The 18,521-nt window shown below is 36.7% G+C and overlaps 1 protein-coding gene across 2 annotated transcripts; it reads left to right on the forward strand.

Annotated features, from left to right (window-relative positions):
- Positions 1-10,597: 10,597 nt before the first annotated feature.
- Positions 10,598-16,680, forward strand: LOC125745880 (insulin gene enhancer protein isl-1-like). 2 transcript variants are annotated; one of them, XM_049019129.1, is made up of 6 exons: positions 10,598-10,834; positions 11,385-11,574; positions 12,818-13,077; positions 14,185-14,471; positions 15,002-15,169; positions 15,677-16,680. In XM_049019129.1, the coding sequence occupies exons 1-6, from the start codon at positions 10,807-10,809 to the stop codon at positions 15,791-15,793; spliced, it is 1,050 nt and encodes a 349-aa protein (XP_048875086.1). In that variant the 5' UTR covers positions 10,598-10,806; the 3' UTR covers positions 15,794-16,680. The 2 variants fall into 2 exon arrangements, with proteins under 2 accessions (XP_048875086.1, XP_048875087.1); XM_049019130.1 differs by having other exon boundaries at positions 14,188-14,471.
- Positions 16,681-18,521: the final 1,841 nt, after the last annotated feature.

Genomic DNA, 18,521 nt, shown 5'->3' on the forward strand with positions numbered 1-18,521 from the left:
TCACAGGTACAATGCATGAGTTGAGCTGAGCACCTGGAATCCCAAGGGAATAGAGTCTCAGTCTTAGTTAGGGACCTGGTTGCAAGAGCCCATTCCTGATCCCAAGATGCATTGCCCAGGTAAAGTCTGCATGCAAAATGTGGAGGGGAGACAAAGATACAATCAATGATTGCAAGTATATAAGAATGAGCAAATGGGGGGATAGCAAAATCTCAGGTGAGATATTTCTAAAAAAGGTTAATATGGAATATTGAAGTAGAGCGAGATACATGCAATGACTCAGAAAGTTTTTTTGTAGTCTAAAAGTAAACTTTCAGCCTCCATACTACGGCCGCCCTGTAGTTGTGCACAAGTGAATTTAGAGAAAGTTATATTTAGAATAAAAGTGTTATGGTAAAATGAACTGCAGTGCCTTGTTAAATTATTACTGTCAACAACAAAGTATCACAGCAACTACAGCAATATTAATAAGAATAGTAAGGTGCAGTGCTGGGAATGGCCACTGTGCACAGACGCACAGCGATATGTGGTATCACGACAGCCCTTCATCAGTTTTGGTATTTGCAACATGAATGTGTATCACAATTCCAGGGCACACGACTATGATAAGAAAGTTAAAATAGAATTCAAGGGCACTAATTCCTAACCTTTCTGGTGGTTAAATGGCAAATGAAAGATAGAAGTAACCAAAAAAAATAAAGATAACCTCAATGTGTGAACTGTCAAATACCTCTGTGATTTTTGTCAGGACAACTTGAGTTATATGACTTAATTATTGCCAAAAATAACACAACAGACACAGTCAACAGATTAATCATATTTCTTAGCTGTCGAAATTTCGTTATTACCCATGGTAGCTAAACAGATGGGAATGGTAAGAATTCACTCCCCTAGTGGATTTTTATTCTCCTTTCTATCAATGAAATCCACAATCATTGTTCTTTTCCCTTTTTGGGATCTTGAACATATACGTCCTATGTACTTTAAAAACTACTGTACTAACCCATCTGCCTGAAGAACAAGTCTATTCTTGGTACTTCTGTTCTGCAGATCAGCAGCAAAACCAGCTCTTATCCCAATCTCCTGAGCAAGTGATATTGGCTGGCATTTACTGTAGTGAGAACAATGACCCTGTAATTCACGGCCATTTTCTTTCTTGCTGAATGCAGACACTATCATGTCTATTTATAAACTGTCTTGCGACATTTGGAGATAGGATCCTCCAGAGATGACCAGGACCATTGCAGTGAATGGCAAGAAATTACTTTAGTTCTACGTGGTGTCATTTTTTAATCTCCTGAAAACAAAGACAGCAGTGTGACACCATTTCATTTACAAATATGTCTATAGCTCCACCAAAAAAAGAGGACCCAAAACCCATATTATAGTGTTTAAGGGAAATGCAACATACATGACTGAACATTAGATATGAAAAATGCACTAGCAAACCTTTCACAGTGATTCTTGTTTTGCCCCCTAAGGCATATTACTACTAAGGGAAACATTAAATTTATATATCATCACTTGTTTCTTTACATCAATGTTGCCCTGTCTTAATCCTAGAGAAAGTGTGTGTATGCTGGTTTGTGTTCTCTTCAGGCTCAGAATTAATTAGGCTTGATTGGGTTAAAACAAAACACTGATCTAGATGTCACTACTAATAGCAGTTACATGTTACAGACTAAACTTCTTGCCCATTGTAGGCAACTTCCACCTATTTTAGGAAACCCTAAAGCACTAATATCAGAGTTTACATGAAAGGTACAATCTAGTTCTGCTTTATATTTTCAAACATCACTTTTATCTTCTAAAAATATACTTGAGATGCAAATATCCTGATGATTCTTGGTTTTTAAATACAACTTAGTGTATTATAAAGGTTTCCTCAGCATAACGGTTCCCAATGGACCTACAGTAACATCGCGTTCCTACAGCTCTACATGTAGAGCGTTGCGGTAAGACTGCAAAGGTCGTGTTTTTAAATCCCAGTAAATCGCAGTAGACATAAGTTGTAAACCTTCCCTCTTCTGTAACTCTTAACTAAAATAATAAAAGATATGTTTCTTTAATAAATACCTGATGCAGTGCTTAACTTCTGTCCTTGAGGTATCCAAGCTGCGATTATGTACCTATGTGTAAAATTTAACAGAATATTAAGATATACCTATGTGTAACCGAATATTGGGATTTGTATTGTTATAGATAATTAGCATCATATGGTACATTGCATAGTACCTCTGAAGATGGGCATCACTAACTGAAAGATGCCATGGGCTGTCCCTTTAAATATGTGTAACGCCTGATGTTTCACTCCTAGGCAGTGGCTCTGCTTAATGTACTTTGTACTTCTCAAATCTAAACTCTGGACCCCATGGAAAAAGATGGTGAGATCTTTTGTTCTTGTTCAGTACCCGCTGGTAAAACATCATATTGACTTAGTATCCCCACTTGAATAGTTACAGACAAGCTCAAAGTAGCAAAGTATCAGTGAAAACCAGAGAAGACCATCTGTTTGACTGGTGTCAAGTGGCTCTTTGCTCTGACTATGAGGGTCTCAGGTGGTCGGGAAGCAAAGACCATATGCTCTGTTGTTCAATCTGGCCACTAAGCACAGATGACAAGTTGACAAGATATCAAAAAATTAACTTTGGGATGATAAGAAATGCAGGCAATGCTAACACTAAAACTACTGAAATTTCACCCACCCCTAGGGCTACTCATAGGGGTCAGTTTGACCTCTACACTATTTTCATAAATGATGTGACTCATGCTATATTTCATATTTAGACCATATAATGTGGTGTAGTATCAGATCACATATTACCTATTCTTTGTACAAAATATGCATTTGAAAGTAGCTACTAATAATACAATTAATTTAGTAATGCTATTAGCTAACAATAATAATACAAATTATGGAAATATTATAATGTTTTTTAAAATTGTATTTTTTTATTAGCATAGACAATGATTTTTATTTTAAAATGTCAGATCCTGAATCCTTCTCCTGAAAGTCTGAGGAATAACGATTTGGCACGATGCCTGACAGGATGCCAGTACGTCAGAGGCATTAATATCCCAACATTTCCACTGTGAAAAGGTGTAGCAAAATATTAAATGGAATTACTTTATGTAAAAATACGTTATTTATTACTATTAATTTCTCATGGCCAAATATCATGCCAGAGTTTGAAATGGAAGATTGCTTTCTTTTGTAAGTCTGCCACGCAGTCTGCGTTGCCGGTGCCAAACTAAAGATTACATTTTCGACATACAAACCTGCTGCACTGTGTCCAACATTTTGCAGCCATTATGTTTTGCAGCCTAACATTTTCTGTGCCTGTTGTCAAATCCTCACAGTGTGTCTCATGACAAGTTATCCAATAGCAGAAGCTTTTCTGTAAAATTTCTTGTCAAAGTTCATCACAGCACTGATATCTGTGAGATGTTTCTGCTGTTACAGTGAACCCAGGCATTTCATCTGAACAGCTCCAGGGCATCTAAAAGGACAAAGCATTCTCTCCCCACATGTGCCATCTGCTGAGCTGCCAGAGGTGGACATTTCAGGTCTAGAAAGTGAAAATCCAGACCAAGATTTTGTTTCAGCCGACCAGCTGAGTCACGGTCACAGAGTACTCAACTGGTTGGTTGGAACAAAATCCTGGTGTGGATTTTTACTTTCTGGACCTGAAATATCCACCTCTATGTACAACTCGATGCATACTCAGCTCCTCATCTCTTGTCCTTCTCTCTTTGCATGCGGCATTGATTGCTGAACAGCTATAGCACGCTCATCCTGAATTCCTAAAAGTGAGATTACAGTTATCTTGCTTCAGTGTTTGGGACCCACAATTTTAATGTCTGGCAGCATTCTTTTTTAAAATCCAGCATTCTAACCAGGCCAGATCTATTCAATTCTACACATAGATTCAGAACAAATTGTCAGCTGAGACACTTGCCTTTTTTTCTGAAGGGAAAGAGCTACTTGGCTGAAATTCATTGGCCCTGGAAGAAAAACAGAATAAGCAAGTAAAATTGGATGGAGGAAAAGCATTTAGATGTGGCAGGTGAACTCAGATTTTAGGAGCAAGCGTTACACTTTATTACACAGTACATTTAATTACAAAAGGTTGTGTCTTTCAGTGCGTTCAGGTTGTATAACGCTACTCCTCTTTCAGGTGTGATGTGTCTGGCATACATTTTCACAGGAATGTAAATTTCGGCTATAAGCTACTGGCATAGAAACAATTGCAAAGGAAGGACAGTATATTGTATTCTGTGCTAATGTGATATCAGAAATGAGCTATGTGTCTGTTGCTCTTCTAATCACTTATCCTGGTAGCTGCAGGAGTCAATCCCAAGCAGCACAGGGCACAAGGCTGGGATACAACCAGAATGCAATGTGTTATTATTACTGCTATTCTTATTGCTGCTGTTGTTGTCAATAATAATACAAGATGAAGAAAAAGAACAACAACTTTATTGAATATAAAGATATATATATATATAAGTACTACGTTAGTATAACAGTACTAAGTTTTAGTACTGTTATGTTTGCAGTTAGATTTGCACATGATTTGTAAATTATTATGCTTGTCTGTAAATCACCATATAATAAATAACCAGTGGCTGATATTTACGTTGACATAAAAGTTAATTAGTAATTGTGCTAATGGGGATATTGCCTGTGTTTCATCTATTTCTTTACCTATTCCAAATAAATGTTAGCAATTTCAGATTTCTTTATGCTTTGAGTCCTCTGTACATTTTAGGATTGAATTAGAGCTCACATTTTTATTATAACATAATTTGATTCTCCTAATTTAGAACAATTCTGTCCAGCAGCAACCTTGGTTAAATTAGATCTTTGTCTTCATATTTGAAGAAAGTAAAAAAAAAAAAAAAAACAAGAAATGAACTGTAACTATAATTTAATGCGCCATTTACATACAATATGTCCCTCTATTAAATGCACATATATATTTTTTTTCATATGCCTCCTTAGCCACAGTTTCAATTATCCTTATAGAGTAGAAGGTACAATTACTTAAACTCAGTATGGCAATTAATCTTTTTGCAGAACACTGGGCTCTTCCCAGTGCATCGTGTGAGGTCAGCCTGTAGATTACTTGTTTATCAGCTAGACCTTTGCATGCATCCATAATTCAATGCGAAGCAAAGCTCTTTTCCCCCGTTTCTATTTGATGTTAATTAAAGTGGACCGATTGTTTTGGGTAATGATTCCAGACAGTGGAGTCCTCTGCCTTGTTACTATGAGATGATTGATTAGTGAACAAACAGGTCTACAATTTAGATTCACTCTGAGGCTGGGAAAACAAACAACAGGCAAGCAGCTATTGCCTGTGCATCATGCTGTTACTGATGCTGCGCCTATGCCGTACACAGATTAGCGTATTCAAGTCATGCCAGGGAGATAAGATTAGGGAACAGAGTGATTAAGAGGTATTCTTGTACACTGCTGTTATCCAGCAAATTCTCTCGTGGAACACACATGTTAAATGGCTGCAAAGCTGACCAATATTTACCACTGTCCATTGGGACAATTCTGGATCAGATGAGTAAATGGTGTTTGCCATGTATTTTCCATTTAAGTGGATGTACTATATACTCAGCAGTCCTAAATTCTACAAAGCAAGGAAAAAATAGGCCTAAACAAAGGTGGATATTCAGCCTTAAAAAATTATCATCTACAGTTTATTAAACAAGACAACTAGGCAAAATTAACTCTTACCTGATCATATTATTTTTATGTAGTATGCTTCAGGTTACTGTCACAATTAAAGTTTATTCAGATTTACTGTTTTCCAGAATAGCGGCATTATTAGGGCCCAATATATCTATTGTTATGGACAAGCTGCTCTCCACGAAGAAGAATTTATTTCTGTAAATATATTTTTGCTACAGCTGTAGTACAGCACTGTACTTGGGACTTTAGCGTTAAAAAGTCTAGCTAGATAATGTTCCATAAAGGACGAAATTGCAGCTTGAGGACAAACTCCTGCCACTCTACTGAGGGACCCCTACTGTGCTTAAAGGCCTGTGCCTGTCTGGGTGTGAAACAGAGCTGCACTCTTCAATACGATTGTAAATCATAATGCCCAACAAATGCAAACAGCTTCCTACTCATAACAGCGTTGTTGCTAATTGGATCAAGGCAAGAGCGAAAAGAGGATGTTATTGTCTGCCTATTTGCAGTGCTGAGAACACATTTATCTCACTTACACGAGTTTTTCTACTAGAAAGGGTTTGTTACGTCAGCCTATCTGCAACCAAAGCCAGTCCACAGTAATTAATAAATCACATTGTGTGAGTATTATGAGTGTAATTACACAGTTATGTAGCCCTCTTGTTTTGCACATAAGTGTTGTTTTATTGTCTTTTAATAGAATGTTGGAAAGTGGCCAATCAACACGCAAAAAAGAAGAACTACTGCTGAGCCTGATGAGTGTCAGTAAGCCTTTCATTCATAAAATCTTCAATACGACCAAATACTTCCACTGAGGGAATGCATTAATCATTGTTTGAGCAGATACCATTGAATTGAACCTTTTTAACCACCTGAATATGATATTCACACCTGCCTGTAGCTGTACAAATTCCATTTGTCAATATAATAAAAAAAACTGTATTCAAATAAATTTAGTCTTGGATAAATTGTGTGAACCAAAATGAACAAGAACCTGCATAGTAAATAAATCAAATGCAATAGATATTATAAAAGATTTCAGCAGAATTTTAAGCCCACAACATGCCTTGAAGATGGCAAAAACAAAGAAATTATAGGCAGGATGTGACTCTGTGATGTATAAAAATCAGACTCTTCTTCAAGCATACAACACTGCTACTAGTATTGCAGGGACTGAATTTTTATTATATAATTGCTCAGGAACATACGTGCATTGTCATTTTCACTTCCACTATGAAAGACATCTCATGTTTTGTTTAAGCAACAATGGTTTACTTTGGCTACTTGGTGATTTCATTTTATCTTTCATTCTAAATCCAGGATGTGCATCAGGGTAAGAAGGCATTCGGAATTCTATTATAGGTAATACGCATCTGGGCGGAAATATGTTTCTGAATGACATGTTATCAGCTGACATATATCTTCCAAAGTGTCTGTAGTGTATATTTTACAGCATTGCTTTTATTATAGTTATCCTGACGTTATTTTCACTGTTTATTATGCTGGTACTGTAGAAAGCAGCACTGTATGAGCTAATAGATTAATATTAACTAAAAGAGACTAATATTCTCTTTATGTGTAATATATGACTACATATCCATCCACCCATCCTTCCATTTTCTATACCTGTTTGCTGGGGTGTTCCTATCCTGGACAGGCCACCAACTCATTGCAGATAACCACATATTCAAAGTAAAATACAGTCTAACCCTCACTGGTGTACACTGATCAACTTAACACTAAAACCACTGACAGGTAAAGTGAATAACATCGATACTGTCATTACAATGGCACCTGTCAAGGGTGCTGATATATATTATATATTAGGCAAGTGAACAGTAAGTACTTCAAGCTGATGTTTTGGAAGCAGGTAAAATGGCTAAGTGTGAGGATCTGTGTGACTTAGACAAAAGCCAAATTGTAACGGCTAGACAACTGGGTCAGAGCATATCCAAAATGACAGGTCTTGTGGGGTCAGTACCTACCAAGAATGATCCAAGGAAGGGAAACTGTTGAACCAGCCACAGGAGTTATAACTTGTTGATGTAATGGATGTGAAGGCGAGACCGTCTAGTCCAATCCCACAGGAGAGCTACTGTAGCACAAATTGCTGAAAAAGTTAATGTCGGCTATGATAGAAAGGTGTGAGGTGCATCACAGCTTGCTGCGTATGGGGCTGCATAGCCAGAGATCGGTCAGAGTGCCAATCCTGACCTCTGTCCAACACTGCCTACAATGGGCACATGAGTGTCAGAACTGGACCATGGAGTAAATAAAGAAGGTAGTCTAGTCTGATGAGTCACATTTTCTGTTACATCATGTGGACAGTCAGGTGCATGTGTGTTATTTACCTGGGGAAGAGGGCAGCAGGATGCACTATAGGAAGAAGGCAAGTTGGCGGAGGCAGGTTGATGCTCTGGGCAATGTTCTGCTGGGAAACCTTGGGTGCAGGTATTCATGAGGTTGTTACTTTGACATGTATCACCCACCTAAGCATTGTTGCAGACCACATACGCTCATTCATGGCAACAATATTCCCCGATGACAGTGGTCTCTTTCAGCAGGATAATGTACCCTGTCACACTGCAAAAATTGTTCATGAATGGTTTGAGGAAAATGAAAAAGAATTCAAGGTGTTGACTTGGACTCCAATTTCTTCAGATTTCAATTGGATTGAGCATCTGTGGGATCTGCTGAAGAATCAAGTCTGATCCATACAAGCCCCACCTTGCAACTTACAGGATCTGTTGCTAATGTTTTGGTGCTAGATGACTTCAGATGTCTTGTGGAGTCCATGTCTCAATGGGTCACAGCTGTTTGGGTGGCACAAGAGGGACCCAATATTACACAATATTAAGTGTTTTTAATATTATGGCTGTTTAGCGTATAATTTTTAAGTGGATCTAATTTCAAATCCTCATCCACCATCTCCTGTATTCATACATTTTTTTCTGCTCTATCAAATGTATAACGCAATATCTCCTTGCTGAAGGAAAACTCAGACAATTTCTCCCAGTTTTTACAGAAATCCCATTTATTTGTGCTGTGTGTTGGAAAACAAGAAGAACATTGTGTGTGTGAGAGATTAGGTTTACGTTACTTTGTGGGAACCAAATGTCTCTTACAATGTAATAAAAACCTGTTTTTTTCGCGTGAAGAGATCTGTGAATACAGTTACAAAATGCCAAAGGTCTTATATTTTGTTTGCAAACTTATGGTTAGGGTTACAGCTGGGTAGGAGTTAAGGTTGTCATGTTTGGATTAGACTTTTCCCCCATAGAAATGAATGGAGAGTCCCCACAAAGATATAATTACAAAGGGAGTGTTTGTGGTACGAGGGTGGGGTACACCCTGGATGACATGCTAGTCCATGACAGGGAACATAGGCTGACTACACGCTGTTTCAATCTGCAGTTCTGAAAGTGTAAGGCAGCAGCACTACCCCTTGTCTACAATTTCAGATAACGTTATATAGCACCTTCTTTCACCCTCTATAACAGTTATTCTCCGCTTTGAAAAACATATCCACCGCTCAACTTCGTTTATGTAGAGGACGTCATTTTGATGATACCCAAATATATTGGACGCAAGGGGGCGCTTTAGTGTCCAATAATACCCTCGAAGAAAAGATCTGATGCCGGGAGTCAAACAAGAGTTGCATGAATCCTCTTTTTGTTAGTACACAATGTTGCTATGTTTCGCATATTTTTGCAATGATTATTTTATAGTGGAAATAGTTTTTGCCGGATTTTCTGTAACATATTTAAACACAGTAAGATACCACTGGGAACTTACTTAAGACGCCACATGGGTTTTAAAATATGCACTTGCTCGTTTCCTTAAAATAGCCTGAAAACGACTGGGACGTGCTCTGTTTTGCCTATTAGGCCAAATTACCCTTCACTTCAGGTTTACATTATACCACGTGTCACATTGTCTATTTAGGGTTGTCATTATCTGCAATTACGGTTTGTATAATTACCCTTTGGTTTACAAAGCTAAAACGTCTAAAGATGCCACTGCTTATAATCACACTGTGTCATAGCTATTTTGCAACACTGAAGTCAATATGTGTATAAAGTTTATTTCATATTCATACAAAAAATAGGAAAATAAAATCAACGAGTATTTTCCTTAGTGACACCGTAAGTAATCCACTATATAAGCTCCGTATTGCAAACGGGGTATTTGTAATTTGAAGAATAATATAGCTTATCTCAAACGAAAATCATAAGCCACTGATAATGTTGGTGATGTTGAATTAAACGTTTTAAATAGCAATTTTAAATTAAATATTCACATTGTATTATCTAACTCCAGGGATTGACCATTTATATGGCTTAGTTTCCGGTTCCATATGAGGCTTTAGCCTAATTATGATTAGAATCGTTTCAAAAATGCCCATGCATGATAAACTTGTCATGAAACACGTGCATAAATCCATCTATTCTTTTTTAAATACATAAATAGGAAACACTTTGTTTTAAAATAAAAAACGTAAATTCTAAGCAAATCGTTGTTAGGCACCAAAAACTAAGCTTTGACTTAAAAAATGCTATATATGTAGCTTTATTCGTGCAGACAATATCTATAAAATATAACTTAAAGAGGCTCTACAAAATATAAATGACAAAAAGAAACACGACGCGGCGTATACAACAAATAAGAAAAATCAAAGAGAAGACGTAAAGAGCTAAGTATTCTCGTACGGGAGAATGAAAAAGGACATAAAACAGCACACTAAAGGACTTCAAGAGTTGTAATGCGATAACAGGAACAGCTGCACGGCTCTTTCATAACCAATCAGCTTTCCGTGCAGGTGACGTTTCCGCACGTACGTCAGACCAATGGCGATTCAGTAGAGTAAGAGAAGAGAGTTTGACTGATAAGGACACGGGTGCCTCATCAGCATCGGGAATAGGCACGGCTGCACGCACACCCCTTACTTTAAACGTGAACAATACGATTTCAGAGCATCCCTGCAGTGCCGCTTGTATCAGTCGAGTACGACCCCGCCGCAATTGCGAAATATCATTTTCTGCCATAATCGGTTGCACTTCGTTTCTAAAGTGGACCTAACACCACCTTACTATCTTGACATGGGAGATATGGGGGACCCACCGAAAAGTAAGTACAAGTTGTTACACTGTAGAGGATTTTGTTTATTTGTGGAAATAACATCCTTATCGAACTTCCAGGAATAATGCGTGCTCTTATGAGAAGGGAAACTACTGTGCGCATGGAAATGTTCTTTCTCTTGAGTCGCTCTTCTGGTCACATCATTTATCTTAAGTTAGTGTTAAACGTGACATGACGGTAAATAAAGTAAGATGACTTTTACATTGACGTATAGAAACCTCAAAGTGCATTTATATTAAGGGCTAGCAGTGTGATGTTATTATCCTTGTTGTTTTGTTGTTGTTTTACTGTTGTTCTTCTTACTATTCTTCGAAAATAGTTATTTGTAATATTATTTTAGGCCTATATAAAAACTTTTTAACTACTGCCATTATTATCATGACATATTTCCAGGATACTTAGACATAAATAGCATTCTGTTTCTTTGGAAACAAATGACACGTGACTGTAGAGCTCTGCACCAGAACATAATCCCAAAATATTGTAACAAACAATGTGCAAAAGTTTACAGTGTGTTTTCTTATTTCTTTGTCTGTAGAAAAACGGCTGATTTCATTATGTGTTGGATGCGGAAATCAGATTCACGATCAGTATATTCTTCGGGTTTCTCCTGATCTGGAATGGCATGCAGCGTGTTTGAAATGTGCAGAATGTAATCAGTATTTGGACGAATCGTGTACCTGCTTTGTCAGAGACGGAAAAACCTATTGTAAAAGGGACTACATCAGGTAGGTTTTTTGTTGTTGTTGAATAAGCAGAATCATTTTATTGACGTAACTGATGTTTGTTCATGCATCGCAGCTACTACACTCTTCGCAAATATTTCCTTTGTTTTAATATTGTAAACTGAATATGCACTCCAACAGAAAAAAAACTCTAAACACAGAACGCATTCTGATAAATTCCCTGTTTTACCGAGGCGTATAAAATATAAGAGGCCTAAATAATGTTTACTGGAAATGAATGAAGTGTGTCTCATTTAAAGCATGTGCATTTATGTGCAATTTAATAATAATAATAACAATAATAATAAATAATAATAATAATAATAATGATTCTTAAAACTTAACACAAAATGTTATACAGTTTGTCTCTGTTTCTCTGTTAAAAAAGTGTTATTAACGATAATAGAGTTATAACATGTATTACTACCGTAGTGGAGCTGATTTACCGATTATATGTCCAGCTCTGACAAATATGCATTTTACAAGCTAGTAATCGACATCGGGTTTCATTTGCCAATGCAGTTTACTTTCTGTTCAACAGTTTTATTAGTGTAAACATATGCTTTTTTCTATAATTACTAAGTAATCGCGATTTATTTGTGATGTTGAACACGCAAAAGAATTTATGTTGCGTTATTAAGATCATCTCTTGATATGACATGACACATTTCTTGTAATGTCGTCCCTTAAAATTTAGATTAATGATATTTGACAGAAACGTGACTCATGTTCAGCCCATTAACTACACAATACATTATTTACGAATCACATACACTCTTTGAAGTGCAACTACATCGTGCACTACGGAGAGAGAGCATGCCTGACTGTGTGTAACATGTTGTATTACGCTTAATTGAACATTTTTAAAAAGATCCGCATGTCAAACATGCTGTGTATATTTTATAATTAGAATAGTTGATGTGTGTGCATATGTGTTTCTTTTTCGTATTTAAAACTTATTCGTTGCCGGTATCATCATACTTCGGCGTGGTATGCTGTATATATCACACATTTATTTCCTTTACTCTCATACAGAGCAAACACGTGTTATAACTATTTGTACAAGGATATTTAAAAAAACACGCATGAAATGTAAATTTTGAATTAACAGTGTAATATTTTCATTTGTTGCTACTGCATTTTAAATTTTTGAATACATAAGTTTTTTTCTTTACAATAATATTTCTTGGTAGAGGACAGTCTAACGCGATTTTTAAATTATTATTATATTTTTTCACTATTCTAGGTTATACGGGATAAAGTGCGCAAAATGCAACATAGGGTTCAGCAAGAATGATTTTGTTATGAGAGCGCGCACCAAGGTGTATCATATCGAGTGTTTTCGGTGTGTGGCCTGCAGCCGGCAGCTTATCCCCGGGGACGAGTTTGCTCTGAGAGAGGATGGCCTGTTCTGTAGGGCCGATCACAACGTTGTGGAACGGGCAACAATGGGGGCTAGTGACCCTCTTAGTCCTTTACACCCGGCAAGACCTTTACAGATGGCAGGTAGGTTGGGGTTTCTCAACATTTTCAAATTAATTTCATAAATTTATTTTTGATGTAGTTGCTGTGATGCTTTTTCATTTTGTTTCTTAACTTTGATAGTAAAATGCATGTAATATAGCGATATAAAGTACAGCCGGATAATTAAGTACAATAATTGCAGCCCAGTGAATAGGTGAAAATAAGGAGAAAGCTACGACACATAACGATAAACGATGCACAATTTAATTATGTCCAATAGGTCAATTGGGTGAACACCTTCTCCGTGATACATTTATAAAAATAGAAAAGTTCATTCATTTGATAATCGGAGACTAATTGACAGCTTAATAAATGATATTTCCGAAAATAAAAAGATTATGTTTGGCAATTGAATAAAATGCGTCGGCTTATTTATTGTGCTTTATTTACTTACTTAATTAAAAACTGCAGCACGAATGCTTTAAACGAATGCTTTTCACAATAGCATATTCAAACGGCAGCTAAACTAATAAACTGGAATGGTTTAATAATTATAAGCAAAACGACCTAAAATACGCCCCGAAAGTCATCATAGAGAAACTGTGGCATTTCAAATTGACGATAAATACATAGTTTCTCTAGTTAAAATGCCCTTTTTACTAACTTCAACATCCGTCTACTGATTTGTATAAAATAAATGCATCTTTAAATATTGTTAGTTTAAATTGATTTTTTGACACATCCAACTGTACTGGTCTCAGATCCTCAATACTTAATATGCCATTCAAAAAAATGAAAAATAGATATTAAATTACTTACCATATGTGAGCATCCTTACAAATTTTATTTTCATGTTAAGTGGCCAAAGTAGTAATAATGTCTGCAATAAATGTCCCAAGATTGTCTTTTAGCTATTTTATCTATACCTAGACATTTATAAAGTTGTCAGGCAATGTACCAACTGTTGCTTTTAGTTTTAACGTGACAATGTCCATTATATTCACTGGATTACTTACTCTGCTGAGTAAACTGTGGTCATAAAATCATTTCCTCTTCAGAAGTGAGTCACGATCTCAAGTTTTATGGTAAAGCCCATATATTGCTTGGTGAATTCTTTTGTTTACTTGTGTTACGTGCCCTTTATCACAGCAGAACCCGTATCGGCTAGACAGCCTGCACTTCGACCACACGTCCACAAGCAGCCGGAGAAAACGACTCGCGTCAGGACGGTCCTCAACGAGAAACAGCTACACACTCTTAGAACCTGCTACAATGCAAACCCGCGACCAGATGCTCTCATGAAGGAGCAGCTGGTGGAAATGACAGGCCTAAGTCCTCGAGTCATCCGGGTCTGGTTTCAAAACAAACGGTGCAAGGACAAGAAAAGGAGCATTCTAATGAAACAACTTCAGCAACAGCAGCCCAATGATAAAACGGTGAGAATCCTGCATGCTGCTCTGGTCAATCAGGTACTGGTAAGGGGAAATCACAGATCAGCAAAAGGAAAGCACTAACTGGAATGTCTAAATTTAAATGCCTTGTACATTATTTGACTGCCAAAAATAACATATTGTTTTGGACAACCTGCAGCTGCAATATTTTGCCGGATTTTCTGTAATCTTAGCAGCATGCATATCATTTTGGCATCCTGACTAGATATTCTGTCCTCAGTTTTTAGTATTAAGAAACCAGGTAATATGTGGAAGCTGTATAGCTATATACTACTGGATCTCTTTTATAGTGAAGTAAAATTAAGAAAAAATACTTCTTTGTCTGTGTAACACATTACATTTTTGATGCGTCCTTCTCTTCACGGTGGGTTTACTATTAATAGTCATGATTTTTACATTTACTGTCGGATTTACCGTTTGTCAGTGCTACCACTTGAAAATGCCGATGAAAATAGAATAATTACTAGCATGTGAAATACACAGATACTAATTTGAATGTTTGGGGTCATGTTCAGAATATCCAGGGTATGACAGGGACCCCCATGGTGGCCGCCAGCCCGGAGAGGCACGACGGCGGTTTGCAGGCAAACCCAGTGGAGGTGCAGAGTTACCAGGCACCTTGGAAAGTACTGAGTGACTTCGCACTGCAGAGTGACATAGACCAGCCTGCATTTCAGCAACTGGTGAGTGCCAATAGCCAGCACAATGCCCGCAGTGTTCCATCGCCACCCGGCACTAGTGCAGGTAGTCTTCTCTTTATCATATGTAAACGAATACATTTTGTGTTATAAATGAATTATAAATACAACTGGTTTTAAAAAATAACATAAATCTTCAGCTATATCCATAGTGCAACAGACATTGCTGACAATGGTTTTAACATATAGGCTGTAATTAGTAATATAGGTAACTGCCTTCTACACACTGTTTCACATTTCAAATCACATATAGGGCTATCAGTGACTGTTGCTTTACAGTTTTGAAAACAGATATTGTCTTTTGAAAGTTTGTGACTTAAGTATAGACTGTAGTCAGTGATTCATGACTGATTTAGTGGGGATATATTATGATATGGATACACTTACAAGTAAAGAAATGAAAAACTTAAATTTAAGAAAAGTTCTGTGAATGACATGCATTTACAGCATTTTTCCTTGAAGCTACTAATTATGATTTTGTTTACTTGTCAGGTAAATTTTTCAGAAGGAGGACCGGGTTCAAATTCAACTGGGAGTGAAGTTGCATCAATGTCATCTCAACTACCAGACACACCAAACAGCATGGTATCGAGTCCTATAGAGGCGTGAATGGGACCCATCGAACGAATGAAAGGGAAAAAATACCACTGAACAGTCTGCACTGATCTCTTCATTTGAAATGTACCCTCCTCTCATCTGCACGAAGCCTCTTTGTTTAAATAACCCAGGCTGTGTTTGTACACTGTGAAGACAATCATGGGATTTACTTAGAAGAAAAATATGTGCTTCTACGCAGATTTCAAAAGTATTCCACGCATAACATCTGAGAAGATATCCATGATAAATAAATAATGGAAATTCGGAATTGCATTTAAAAAGCATAGATATAGTTTCATACGAAAACGGCGCTGCCTGTTTGGGATGAGTTTGGTAACAGCTCGGCCAAAATAAATAAAGCGATGCAATGCGTAAATGGTGCAGTATTTTAGTAAAGCTGTGGACTTACGGAAAAATCGGGACGCAGTATTGCAAAGAAATGATATCGGACAAAAGCATTTAATGTTTTCAGAAAGAGGCATTGCGGGCTGCATTTAACTTGACTTTGACTGACACAAGGACTCACCGGCCCCGATTTCATGAAATGTTTCATGAGATTTTTCGTTTAAAATTAACGACTTAATGGAGATTGAAGATGTACTGCTTATTCGACTTTTTGAAGATCTTCATAAAAGCTCAAGTAGCCTATTAACATTGCAACACGGTATACCTCTATTTTGCCACAAGCTTCGTGGGAATATTTTGTGTGAGTTTGTGTCTGTTCAAGAACCTTTTCCCAAAGATGTGCATAGTTATTGACTGAAAAGAAACCCGTTATTACCCGTTGTTTTGTTTTTTCTGTTCTTGTTCTATAAAAATATAATTTATTATTTATTGTCGAAAGACGTGCCACTTTTCATGTATCTCTGATTGTTGAAGTAAAGAGAAAATATTGTAAATTTGTCTTTGAATCTATATTGAATTTATGTTTAGGCACGGGTGCCCGTCTAATACTTCTACTCCTAATAATAATAATAATAATAATAATAATAATAATAATAATAATAATAATAATATCAACAACAAAGTTATTAGCAATGTTGTTCCAATTATCCTTTATTTCATTATTTAGGCTCAAAAATCGGAGAATGACCGGTCGCATTTAGGCCTAGATTTTCATGGGAAAATTCGTTTAATTTAGACTTTACATTAATCAATAAACGTTGTGCCTTTGCAACCAAATGTAATGCGCTTGCCAACAGTTTTGCTATATTCATGTCCGCAACGGCAACTTCCACACTAGGACACCACTAATAGTCTGACCACAAATTAAAAACAAAATTATATACATCATAGGCCTAAGTCAATTAAAAAAACTTTAGTAACGCTAATGTTAGGTCTAAAATGTGCGGTCGTTCTTAGTTACAGTTTTACAGCTGTCCAGCTTGATAATTAAAGTGAATAATAATGAATACAGACTTAGACATACTCTCCCCTAATTAATGCTAACAACACAGGCCCAGCATCAGTAAGCCTATATCATATTTGTTACAGACCACTGCATATATGTTGTATATGCAACGGCACAGTAGAGAGTTTAAAATTGGGGGGACAAATTAATAATTAATATTAAAAGGTCTATTCATGGTGTGTGTGTATGTGTGTGTGTGTATGTGTGTATGTGGAGGGGGGTGCACGTCCCCCGCGGTTCCTACGACCATGTGTATATATAGGCATATACTTCTTAATGACATCTTCTACATGATTAGCGAAACAATCAAAGTTATGGAATACCAGAGCCAAAAGCCTAAAACTCAACATTTTTATGAAATGCAAATGGTTATATTCGGTCATTTCAAAAGAAATTCACATTTGAATAAACATTATGCAGGAAATTTCATCTGTGGTCTAGTATTCATAAAGATGTTTAAACAAGCTCTGCATGACCAATCGCAGAGAAATTAAGAACTAAATAAGGAGTTACATGCTTGTCACCACTTCCCTACCAAAGTCAGACAACTACATTTAAACGGTTCTACAGGGTTGACTAGGGTTCTTGGAAGCAGTCTTTAAGTTCGTATCATACTAGTACTAATCGGGTGGCTTTTCTTTTTAACTAGTATAAACAATAAGGATTGCGTTCTTCTTTGTCATATATTGTCGGCTTGTATTTAAAATACGCGGAAACCTTTTAAGGCTGTGATTGAAGAAGCGCGAAAGCGTTCCCGAAGTAGGTGTCATCAGCATTACTCTTTGTGGTACTCGTTCAGTCGCGGAAATAAGTAATATCAAGACAATCGTCATTTGTTGAAATGAAAGCAAATGAGCTTGTATTTATTATAATTGTTATGAATAACTGGGGAAAATTATTGCAGGTCTTAAGTCTTCGAATATTCCATCTGAAAACATTTTCTCCCAGAAACAATAGTGCATTATGCTAATAAATTTAAACAATATTTTAAACGATACTTTAAGATATATGTTGTCTCTGAAGTGGAAAACATGAAGTAAACAAAACCCGTTAAACCGCTGATTTCTCTTATAACTACATTCTGCACATATTGAAATTAGTACGATACATTATTAAAATTCATTTATGTTGATGACTGGGAGTATTAAAAGGGAAGTGACAATACGATTGTACTACAGACGTGTGTATATGGACACATGTTGACAAGCGGACTGGTGGATTTGTGCTATTAAAATCATTTCATATACATACTTCCTACGAACACAGTAGGAGCTCTTCCTATATGGTATTTTACATTGGATAGATCGGCCGAAAAAATGCCAAATATAT

The sequence above is a fragment of the Brienomyrus brachyistius genome, chromosome 7, assembly GCF_023856365.1.
Source record: "Brienomyrus brachyistius isolate T26 chromosome 7, BBRACH_0.4, whole genome shotgun sequence".
Lineage (NCBI taxonomy): Eukaryota > Metazoa > Chordata > Actinopteri > Osteoglossiformes > Mormyridae > Brienomyrus > Brienomyrus brachyistius.

Bases quoted from the DNA above. Each gene is read 5' to 3' on its own strand.
- LOC125745880 (XM_049019129.1), top strand. From the start codon at position 10,807: ATGGGAGATATGGGGGACCCACCGAAAA. The intron at 10,835-11,384 runs GTAAGTACAAGT...CTTTGTCTGTAG, and splicing joins TATGGGGGACCCACCGAAAA to AAAAACGGCTGATTTCATTA. The intron at 15,170-15,676 runs GTGAGTGCCAAT...TTTACTTGTCAG, and splicing joins AGCCTGCATTTCAGCAACTG to GTAAATTTTTCAGAAGGAGG.